Here is a 12,585-nt window from a genome sequence, read left to right on the forward strand (position 1 = left end):
TGCACTACTCATAAGTTACCCAAATACTCTAGGATAATAAAACCTTTAAATTTCCTTCCCTAATCAGAAACTGAACAGTGTTTCCTCATCACTGCCTTAAAATAATAAAACAAATCAGAGGCACAGCTATGTGTGGGAACTATCAGAAATCACAAAAACATGCCTATACTTTATTATGGTCAAAACATGTTAAAACCAATGCATTATGTTAACTAGTTGAGATGCATGTAGTATAGCAAATCTGGTGGCGTGGACTATTTCTATCTGGTGGTTTTCTGAAGATCCCAGCCACCACCACTGTGCAGGGGCTCCCAACCACCCTGCTGCGCAGGGGCATCCACCATTGAAAAACACTGGCAGAAATATCTAGTAGATATTTAAGAGATCCATTCTTATACATTCACAGCATGGAAATAAATTGTTTTAAACTTCTCTTCCAAGCAAATACAGGCCAATTTAAATGTTCCTTCTCTTTAAAAGTAATGTATAAAACAGAGAGAAAGGCAGAATTATCATCGTTCCACCAAGTACTATAAAATAGATCAATTAGATTTGATGCTGAAAACAACATAACTACATACAGTACAGCACAGTTACAGTTCCTCCGATCCACCATGTCATGATGACAATAAAACTAAACCACCTACCTGCACAGAGTCTATTAAGCTCTCTATTCTCTGCATGTTTGGGTGACTATCTAAATGTTAGACACCCAGCACTCTGTATAAAATAAATTTGCCTTGTTTCTAAGTTTTCGCCTTCTCACCATAAAGCTATGCTCTCGATAACTTGACATTTCTACCCTCTGACCTTCTACCCTAACTATGCCTCTCATAATTCTATATACCAATCAAGTCACTCTTCTGCTTCCATTTTCCAAGAAATAAAATAATTCTATTACCTCACCTACTTACCTTTAAAAGTTGCAAATAAGAATTGATTTCAAACTAATTAAATTGAGAACAACCAGTTTTACTGCACCATGAACATTCAATTGTGAACATGGTACAAATGTGGCAGTGTCATGGGGGCCACTACTTAAGTTTAAATGCATAGAGAAAATGTGAACCTTGTCCCTTTTCATTAGCCCTTACCTCTTGGAAGTTGTGCTGAGTGAATTTGTCAGCAATGCGGAGCAGTTCTCTGCAGGAGTGGGTGTCAGCAAAAGCTCTGATCCCTAGGCAGTTGGAGGGATCAAGTTGTCTTTTCAGGAACTCGCAGCATGCCTCTTGGATCTCAGCCAGCTGCAGGAGGCAAGCTGCTGGCAGCAAGGTCTGTACATTCCCCTCTTCTACTGTTATCTGAGACGTGTATGCAAAGTCAATTAAAAGCTCCATAGCTCGCTCATCGATATCACGAATCACTACCTCTGTTTGCCGGCTTTCTGCAAGTTCACCAGTGAACATGGCTCGGAAGTAAGGGCTGCAGGCAGATAAGATAACTCGATGTGCATAAATCTTTTTTGCACCCACAACCAGTACCACATCACAGAGTTCCCGGTGCTTCCTCAGAAGATTAATCACTTCTAAAGTCTGTCGGGGATGCTTGTCTGATACAAATGGCATCCTAGCTGGTTGAGGTACACCCTCAGGCAGCTTGTTGGGATCGCCAAGCGTACATCGGCTCGTGACATCCATTCTGATCTCTCCTGGGCAGACACTAATATACCTGAGAAAAGAAAAGCACATTTCAGACACAGAAATCACCATTCCTTATCAAATTTACACTTCATTTGCAATCAGTTCAACACTGTGCAACGTTAATACTGATTTTCCATCATATTGAAACAATACACTAATCTATGGCAGGTTACTCACCCCAGTCACAACACCTTACTGCAAAATCCATCATCAAGCAGCTCAAAATCAGTACAAGAAGGTGGAACAATAGAGTGCCGGTGAGGATTGCAGACAGAAATAGAACAAATCACTTTGTCAATGAATTCCCTTCAGCACATACTCAGGATATTCACTGATAGTGCTTATTGACACAACAGTCCGCAATCTTCAAGTTATAGAAAGAATAGCCAGAAGGATGCAAAGGATAACAGACAGAAGCCTTAAAATAACAGTACAGTTGACATTTCAAATCCTACCAAAGGGTTTCAGCCCGAAACGTGAACTGTACCCTTTTCTTAGATGCTGCTTGGATTGCTCTGTTCCTCCAGCATTTTGTAAGTGTGGCTTGGATTTCCAGCATCTGCAGATTTTCTCTTGTTTGTGAGCCTTAAAATAACATTGTTTAAATACTTTCATACTCTACTCTGACAGTGAACTATAAAATGACTGATATAAGTTCATTGTGTTAATCCATTAATACTGATGTTATCTGGTACAATCTACTTTATCATTCAACCACAGAGGATCAATCAGTGAAGGTTAGAAGAGCAAATATATTGTTATTGAGATCACAACAGTGGTGTTCATGAAATGACCTGAGTTTATTAATATTAGCCACCAATACAGCAATATGACCTCTGGTTACAATGTCATAGTTAACAGTTAATTTCAGTGTTTTTGTTGAACTGCCACCCTTGACCATGACCATACAATGAAAAAAGAACATTAAAAAAAATCTGAAAACAAACTAGGGAACAATTATCAGATTTTACCAATTATCAGCTAGATAATACACTCAAAATATCCCAACACTGGATAAACAGGGGGCTCTAGGGGGAGAGAAGCTAACTATGATTCAAATCACCAAGGAAATGGTACTTGATAAATTAATGGGACTGAGGGTGGATAAATCCCCTGGACCGGATGGCTTGCATCCTAGGGTCTTAAGGGAAGTGGTGGTCGGGATTGTGGATGCATTAGTGATAATTTTTCAAAACTCGCTGGACTCGGTAATGGTCCCGGCAGATTGGAAAAATGCTAATGTAACTCCTTTATTTAAAAAGGGCAATAGACAGAAGGCTGGGAATTATAGGCCAGTTAGCCTAACATCTGTGGTTGGCAAAATGTTGGAATCGATAATTAAGGAAACAGTAACAGGGCATTTGGATAAACATAGCTTAATAGGACAAAGTCAGCATGGCTTTACAAAAGGGAAGTCATGTTTGACAAATTTGTTGGAGTTCTTTGAGGTCATAACATATAGGGTAGATAAAGGGGAACCAGTGGATGTGGTGTATTTGGACTTCCAAAAGGCATTTGACAAGGTGCCACACCAAAGATTATTACTTAAAGCAAAAAATCATGGGATTGGGGATAATATTCTGGCATGGGTGGAGGATTGGCTTTCTAACAGAAAACAGAGAGTTGGGATAAATGGTTTATTCTCAGACTGGCAGTTGGTGACTAGTGGTGTTCCGCAGGGGTCGGTGTTGGGACCCCAACTCTTTACAATCTATATTAATGATTTGGAGAAAGGGACTAAGTGCAACGTATCGAAGTTTGCTGATGACACAAAGATGGGAGGGAGTGTAATGAGTGCGGAGGACATTGAAACCCTGCAGGGGGACATAGATAGGCTGAGTGATTGGGCAGACATTTGGCAGATGAAATATAATACTTACAAGTGTGAGGTCTTGCACTTTGGCAGGAAAAATAATAGAGCAAGTTATTATCTAAATGGAGAGAAACTAGAAAGTGCTTCTGTACAAAGGGATCTGGGGGTCCTGGTGCAGGAAACACAAAAAGTTAGTATGCAAGTGCAGCAGGTGGCCAAGAAGGCCAATGGAATGCTGGCTTTTATTGCTAGGGGAATGGAGTATAAGAACAGGGAGGTCTTACTGCAGTTGTACCGGGTATTGTTGAGACCACACCTGGAGTACTGCGTGCAGTTCTGGTGTCCATATTTAAGAAAGGACATACTGGCTCTCGAGGCAGTGCAGAGAAGGTTCACTAGGTTAATTCCGGGGATGGGTGGGTTGATGTATGATGAGAGGTTGAGTAGATTGGGACTCTACTCATTGGAGTTCCAAAGAATGAGAGGCGATCTTATTGAAACATGTAAGATTGTGAAGGGGCTTGATCAGGTGGATGCGGGGAGAATGTTCCCAATGATGGGTGAAACTAGGACTAGGGGGCATAATCTTAAAATAAGGGGATGCCGTTCCAGGACTGAGATGCGGAGAAATTTCTTCACTCAGAGGGTAGTGGGGCTGTGGAATTTACTGCTCCAGAGAGCTGTGGAAGCTACTACACTCAATAAATTCAAAACGGAGATAGACATTTTCCTGGATAAAAATGGCATTAAGGGATACGGTGAGCGAGCAGGTAAGTGGACATGAGGCTAGGTTTAGATCAGCCATGTGATCTCCTGGACCAGTTTTAGATAGCCTGGATGGGTCGGAGAGGAATTTTCCAGATTTTTTCTCCTCAATTGGCAACTCGGTTTTACTCCCCCGGGTGATCACATGGGTTTGGGCGGGATGAATAATAAAATAAAATGGGCAGCATGGTGCCCTGTTGGTTGGCACTGTTGCCTTGTGGGATTCGGTGAAAACTAGTGTTAAGATTGGATCAGCCATTATCTTGTTGAATGGCGGAGCAGGCTTGAGGGGCCGATTGGCCTACTCCTGCTCCTATCTCTTACGTTCTTATACCCAGCTCAAGAACAGCAAAAGGTCTTGAAATCCACACTTGATATGCCACAGAAGAGATAGCACTTAAGATACTTAAAAAAGGATAGACTGCTAGGCAGGTAATAAACAGTAAGTACTCCAGTAACAACTCTATTAATACATCATGTACAACAGACATGGTCTGTTGCTTACTGGATAAACCTTCTTAGGAAAAGGAAAAATTAAAAAAAACATGGTCTATTGCACCAAAACAATGGAATATTTTGAGTTTCCACCAGTTTTGTTTCTTCACTTTTAGCTGTTGAACCTTACTATGTTTCATTGCCATGAAGTTCCTGGCAATTCGCCCATTGCTATTATTATACAAGTATTTTACTCTGAGCTGGCATATTTAGGCTAACAGCTGTCTGAGCTAAGATCAGCTAATCAGAATTGAAGAACAAATTCAAAGAACTGCAAAGGTTTGTTACATATCATCTGTTTCGTTATCTAATTAGCACTGTGAAAATCTAACAATGAGCAGTTAGAAGTCCAAGAGACCTTTCTAAATACGACATTTGGGGAACATCCACGTTATGCTCCAAAGTTCAAAGTAAATTTATTATTAAAGCACATTTAAGTCACCATATACAACCCCGAGATTTATTTCTTATGGACATACTCAATAAATCAAATAACCATAATAGATTCAATGAAGGACTGCACCAACAGGGTGGACAACCAAGGATCAAAAGACAACAAACTGTGCAAATACAAAAAAAAAGAAAAATAGGAAATTATAATAAATAAATAAGCAATAAACATTGAAAACATGAGATAAAGAGTCCTTGAAAGTGAATCTATAGGCTGTGGGAACAGTTCACTGATGGGGCAAGTGAAGTTGAATGAAGTTATCCCCTCTGGTTCAAAACCTGATGGTTGAGAGGTAATAACTGTTCCTGAACCTAGTGGTGTGGGTCTTGAAGCTCTTATAACTTCTTCCTGATGGCAAAAGCAAGAAGAGAACATGACCTGGATGGGGATCCCTAATGATGGATGCTGCTGTGAGGTGGGTTTTACTGAACCATATCCACTTCTTTTTATACGACTTTCTATTCAGGGACATTGGTGTTTCCATACCAGGCACTTTAGAATCATTTCATGCATTGTCAAATCCCAAACTTGTAGGTTAATTGGCTTTAGTCTGCTTTTGTTGTTGTAGAGGGATGAGTGTTGACCAGATGACTGAAAGGAATCATTGCTATACTCCATATAATGCCGCAGGATATCCACATCATTCAGCCTATGTTATAATTCAAGTTCTGAAATGGAGCTTGATCTCCTATCCCATCAGCCAAACTGTTAAGAGTGAAACAAACTTTGTATCACCAAATCTTGATGTGATTTCACATGCATCATTTACACTATGTAGATGCAATTATTAAGGTGACCCTCATCTGACAGTATTACTAGCAAAGTCTTGCAGAATTTAAAAAAATCAGTGAATTGCCATAACTCTTTCCATGCAACTGGAGAGAATTAACCAAAGGAACAGGGGAAAGAATTTCTGGGCAATGGCTTAATTAATAAATTGGATAACTTAACACAGTGGTGTCATGAAAGACTGTAGATGCTGAAATCTAGATCAAAAAATCACAGCCTACTGGAGGAACTCAATGGGTCAAGCAGCAGACATAGAGCAACGTTTCAAGTAGGTCCAGATGAAGGGACCATGACTATCAATCCATCACCATAAATGCTGCTTGACCCACTGAGTTCCTCCAGCAATATTCTTCAATGTAATAAAATACCATGTAACAATTATGGGAAACTAAACAATGCACCTATAATGGTGAATTGCTTCCTTATCATTTGAGACTCATTAATTTTGAGAGCTTAAAATGGGATAAAGACAGGCACAGGCCTTGCACCAAGATTGCATATATATTACAAAATACAGCAGCACATGTTTCTTTGTGTCTCTTTCCCACCAATGTTCAAGTTTTTCCACTGTTCCCGGATATGATGGCATGAAATCTACAATATCCAGGAGTGCAAGAATGGAGATAGGGGAAGGAAGGCAAAATATGAAGTCTTTCACAATCTTATCTGAGAGCATTGTCTATCTCACAATGCATTAAAATTATGCCAAAGTATTCATAATGAAGAGCTCTGCTGTATCTCAATTAAAAAGTTAGTTAACAATATAGCCACATGCAGTTCTCTCATCAGTATTTGGTTTAGAACAATCTTGCTCCTCTTTGCCAGTTCTAATGAAAATAGGGTGTGAAGTTTCCTCTAACATGTTAAAGTATTTATTATGAATTGAATTTGAATTTATTTAACTCTTACATCTGTTCCACAATGTGAGGGAGTCACAATGTACAGACATGAGAATTTATAAGTCTAATGGCTTGTACAAAGAAGCTGTCCCCTAGCCTGTTGTTCCTGGCTTTAATGCTGTGGTACCATTTGCTAGACGAAAGAAGCTAAAACAGTTTATGGTTGGGGTGACAGGTGTCCCTGATGATCTTTGAGGCCTTCTTTATGCACCTGCTGCTGTAAATGTCCTCAATAGAGGTAAGTTCACATCCACAGATGGGCTGTCTGTACTACTCTCTGTGGTGCCCAGTGATCAAGGTTGGTGCAGTTCCCGTACCAGGCAGTTATCAGCCAGTCAGGATGCTCTCAACAGTGCCCACATAGAAGGTCTTGAAGATTTGGGGGCTCATGCCGAACCTTCAGTCGCCTGAGGTAGAAGAGGAATTGTCGTGTTTTTTTTGCCACACACTTGGTGTGCACAGTCCAGTGAGATCTTCGGTGATGTGTATACCCAGGAACTTGAAATTACTCACCCTCTCAACTGCAGTTCCATTGATGTTGATCGGGCTGAGCCTGTCTCCATTCCTCCTCTAATCCACGATTGGCTCTTTTGTTTTTTGTACACTGAGGGAGAGGTTGTTCTCTTGGGACCTTGTGTCAGGGTGTTAAACCTCTCCTCTGTAGGCTGTCTCGTCACCATTGGAAATAAGGCCGATCAATGTCGCGTCATCTGCAAACTTGATCAGCAGATTGGAGCTGTGTGTGGCAGCACAGTCGTGGGTATAAAGGGAGTAGAGGAAGGGACTCAGTACACAACCCTGGAGGGCACCTGTGTTGAGAGTCAGAGGGGCAGAGGTGAGGGAGTCCATCCTTATCACTTGTCGGCGATCCAATAGGAAGTCCAAGATCCAGCTGCACAAGGTGGGGTGCAGGCTGAGGTTTTCTGAGCTTCCTGTCGAGTCTCTTTTGCGATCCATCTCTTTCCACCTTTTTGCCATTTTAAAAATTTTAAGTGTTTTTTTATTATTAGGCTCGTCTACAGTCCAATAAAAATAGATTCTCAAAGTTTTCCTTATCCCGCTACAGGAAAACTTACAACTCCCTCAAGATCCGTATTATGCTTTCTTCTTTCTAAAATCCAACATTGTCACACAGCATCACAAGAAAAATATATACACAAATTTTACAAGATAGTAAGTACACATTTGGAAAACAACAAAAAAAACAAAGTCCACTTCAGTAGCAATTGATCAATGACTATATTTCGTTAGGAGTTTAAGGAGATTAGGTACGTCACCAAAGACTCTAGCAGATTTTGACAGATGTACCATGGACAGCATTCGGACTGGTTGCATCACTGTCTGGTATTGAGGCTCCACTGCACAGAATTGGAAAAAGTTGCAGTGGGTTATAAACTCAATCAACTTCATCATGGGCACTGGCCTCTGGACCATCATTAAGGACCCTCACCATCCAGGACACACATACAACAGTTTAGGAACAGGTTCTTCCCCTCTGCCATCAGACTTCTGAATGGTGCTTGAATCCATTAACACTACCTCAATATTTTGCCCTTTTTGCACTATTATTTATTTTTTATATTTTTTATTGTACCTGATAGCATTTTAATGCATTGCACTGTACTGCTCCCAAAAAACAAATTTCACAAAACATGTCAGTGATAGTAATAAACCTGATACTGATCAAAGTGGTCAGAGTATTGCTAAACTGTAGTGAATACAATTGTCCTGCTTGGTTCAAAAACTGAATGGCTCAAGGGAAGCAGCTGTTCTTGAACTTGGTGGTGAGGGACTTTGGGATTCTGTACCTGCTGCCTGATGGTAGCTGCGAGAAGATAGCATGGACTACATATTGGAAATCTTTGATGATAGATGGTGCCTACTTGGGGTAGTGTCTCGCAGATACTACCAATGGAGGGAGGGATGTTCTTGCAATATATTGGGCTGAGTCCACTGCTCCCTGTAGCTCCTTGCATTCCTTTGCATATCAATTGCCATACCAGACCATGATATGAGTCAGAATACTTTCAAGTCCATCTAGAAGTTTGTTAGAGTGTTCGATAATATGCCAATTTCCCTTAACTGACGTTTAGAGGTTGTTGTTCCTGCACCACTCAACCAGGTGTCTTGTCCATCAGTGTGTTGTTGGCATTGCAGTTGTGTTTAGCTACACATTCACATGAGTATAGCAAGTAGTACAGGGTCTAACCACACAGCCTTGAGGTTCATTTGTGCTGATGGTCAGCAAGGAAGAGATCCACACTGATTGAGGTCCCAATGAGAAAATTGAAGATCTAGTTGCAGAGGGAGGTACAGAGGTCTAGGTCTTTAAGCTTGATGAGGATAATTCTGTTAAATGCTGAGCTTTAGTCGATCTCTATCAAAGCATGCAAAAAAGGCATTGAGCTCACTCAGCAGTGATGGGTCATTGCCAATTCTGCTAACTGATCTTGACTTGTAGAAAGTAATACTGTGCAAGCTCTGCCACAGCTGTCAAGCGTCCATCTGTATTTCCAGTTTAGTCCAAAATCTTGGTGCTTGCAATGACATTCTGGATACTGCACTTCATTTCAATACCTTCAGTTACCATTTATTTCTGTACAATTGTCAGCCAATGGTCTAGGCATGACATTCTCATTATGGAGGAATTTGCCATCACACAGATCAAAGATGAAAGGGAATACCTACCTCGTTCACTCACAAGAAAAATTAGTATTCTGTGTTTTGTTTAATATCAATTCAGGCTTTATTAGTATAAAAGAAATTGTCACCATTAATGAACAACAAATGAGGTAACACAGTATAGTTCAAGTCCAACTTGCATGGCTGAGAATGTTGAACCCAATCAAGATCAGCTACTGATATTTACAAGAACAATGCAAATATGAGTCTTGGGCACAGTGCTGAAGGAGGTGAAAAGACTTCAATTATTTCTCAACCAGCTTCAATAACTGTTATGATTTGGTCAATGATGTTGGACCTACTCCAGGTTTATACTCCAAACAATTTAGTTAGACTCAATGATAAACAAAGCAACAGATCACAAGAACTTCTAAACATAAGTAAAATACCAGCAAGAGCAAACATGGGTTCTTTAAAGAGACGGGGGAATTTATATTGGGGAATAAAGAGGAATTTTTTTTTTGCCTTGATCCATAATAGAAACAAAAATAATAGAACGATTGATCTACTACAGATGAGGAACAAATATAAAAATAGCAACTGTTAGGAAAACAGAATAACCAGAGAAGTTATTAATGTTCCACATTTCAGAGTTTCGGAAGAGGTGGCTAAAAAGTTAGTGGGCACTCTGGTTATCATCTTTCAAAATTCAAGACTCTAGGATGGCCCCTGAAAATTATAAGTTATCAAATGCAACCACAATTAAGAAAATGAGGGACAAAAGCAATTTGGCTTTAGGATGTCAAGGCAAGTTAGATTCCACTGGTATGTGACAAATGTCAATAAGACATGCAGGAATGAGTCCTGTTCAAATGAAATAGTAACATTTTAAAAACGTGCATTTTAACTGAAGGAGAACAAAGGTAATTGTAGCATGCAATAGAGGGAGGTAAAAACAATTATAATGGGAGCAAAAAGATCTCTGCAAAACAGATTACAGCAATTATGAAAACATTTTCGCTACATCAAAATATAGAAACAGAGACCAGAGGGAAAATTCAAACAGCTTCCAAGGTTACGATTTCTAAATAACTCTTTCAAATTTCTGCACAAAGTAGAATTACTAAGATTAAGATAGGGAATAATATTACCATGGTTAGACTAGAATAGAATCAAATTGAATCTCTCCTAAATTCAGGTAACACTCCAAAATTCAACAACAGGACACAAGTGCTGTGAGTCTTTGCCCACATCTGAAATAGAATGGTTTACATTGGAAAACCCATAAATTTGATTCTTTATATAATATTATGCAGAAAATTATTGGAAATGTGGTATGTAAGATCACACAAAATGCACTTTAATAATACTTATTAAAGTGATTAGCTTTTTGGAGATAGGTAACTTCCAGGTAATGGCTTCCAAATTCATGAACATTTAAGTTTAGTTTGATATTGAATGGTAGAAATCCAATTAAAAAAATCAGAACCATACAACACAGAAACAGACCCTTCAGCCCACCAAATCCATGCTGACCATCAATCAACATTTTAGATAAAATTTTAATAATCCTGTTTTATTCTCTCCATATTTCCATCAACTCCATCCAGATTTTAACCACTCACTAACATAGCAACCACCTCGACTTTCTAAAACTTTCAATCAGGTTGCTCATACTAAATTATGTTAGTAAAGATTATTGCAGTATCAACAGAAAATTAATCATCTGGAGTGGAAGTTAACTATAAGATTTTATCCAACAGAAGAAATAGGTCAGTTCAGTTCATCTGACCTCAATGGTTGGGAAGATGTTAGAGTCAATTATTAAGGATGAGATCTCAGGGTACTTGGAGGCACATGATAAAATAGGCCATAGTCAGTATGGTTTCCTCAAGGGAAAATCTTGCCTGGCAAATCTGTTGGAATTCTTTGAAGTAAGGAAAATTGGTTGATGTCGTGTACTTGGATTTTCAGAAGTCCTTTGCAAGGTGACACACAAGGTGACTACAAGCCCATGGAATTACGAAAAAAGATTGTACATGGCTGATTTGCAAGAGGCACAGAGTGGGAATAAAAGGTACCTTTTCTGGTTGGCTGCCGGTGACTAGTGGTGTTCCAAGGGGGTCTGTGTTGGGACTGATTCTCTTCACATTATATATCAATGATTTGGATGATGTAATTGAGGCTTTGTTGCAAAGTTTGCAGATCAGATGAAGACAGGTCGAGATGCAGGTAGTTTTGAGGAAATAGAGAGGCTACAGAAGGACTTAAGACAAATTAGGAGAACGGGCAAAGAAATGGCAGATGGAATACAGTGTTGAGAAGTGTATTGTCATGCACTTTGGTAGAAGAAATGAAAGGGTTGATTATTTTCTAAATGGAGAGAAAATACAAAAAAAAACTGCAATGTGAAGAGACTTGGGAGTCCTTGTGCAGGATTCCCTAAAGGTTAATTGAGGTTAATAAAGGCAGATTGAGTCAGATTACAGATTGAAGGCAAATGCAATGTTCACATTCATTTCAAGAGGACTAGAATATAAAAGCAAGGATGTAATGTTGAAACATTATAAAGCACTGGTGACACCTGACCTGGAGTATCATGAGAAGGTTTGGGCCCCTTATCTTAGAAAGGGTGTGCTGAAACTGGAAAGGGTTCAAAAGAGGTTCACAAAAATTATTCCTGAATTGAATGGCTTGTCATATGAAGAGCTCTGTGTTTGTATTTACTAGAATTTAGAAGAATGAGGGGTGACCAGCCTCAGAATTGAGATGGGTGTCATTTTAGCATGGAGATGAGAAGGAATTTCTTTAGCCAGAGGAATTCTTTGCTGTGGAATTCTTTGCCACAGGTAACTGTGGAGGCTCAGTCTTTATGTATATTTAAAGCAGAGGTTGATAGCTTCTTGATTAGTCACTGCATGAAGGGATATGAGGAGAGGGCATGAGATTGCAGCTGAGAGGAAAATTGGATCAGCCATGATAAAATGGCGGAGCAGACTCAATGGACCAAATAGTCTAATTCTGACCCTAAATCTTAAAACAATCCAAAGGGAAAAGTCACTAAGAAATTTGCTGGACATTATATGCTGGAAATATTAAGCCAGTCTAACC

General features: G+C 39.6%; 1 protein-coding gene across 2 annotated transcripts in view; it reads right to left on the bottom strand.

Moving 5' to 3' along the window:
* The window catches only part of klhl20 (kelch-like family member 20), an 85,227-nt gene that overhangs the window by 68,742 nt on the left and 3,900 nt on the right, over positions 1–12,585 (bottom strand). For both annotated transcript variants that reach the window (XM_073063670.1, XM_073063669.1), the window contains exon 2: positions 1,095–1,668. In XM_073063670.1, coding sequence (XP_072919771.1) covers positions 1,095–1,637 — 543 coding nt within the window. In that variant the 5' untranslated portion in view covers positions 1,638–1,668. The remainder of the gene's footprint in view (positions 1–1,094; positions 1,669–12,585) is intronic.

The sequence above is a fragment of the Hemitrygon akajei genome, chromosome 12, assembly GCF_048418815.1.
Source record: "Hemitrygon akajei chromosome 12, sHemAka1.3, whole genome shotgun sequence".
Lineage (NCBI taxonomy): Eukaryota > Metazoa > Chordata > Chondrichthyes > Myliobatiformes > Dasyatidae > Hemitrygon > Hemitrygon akajei.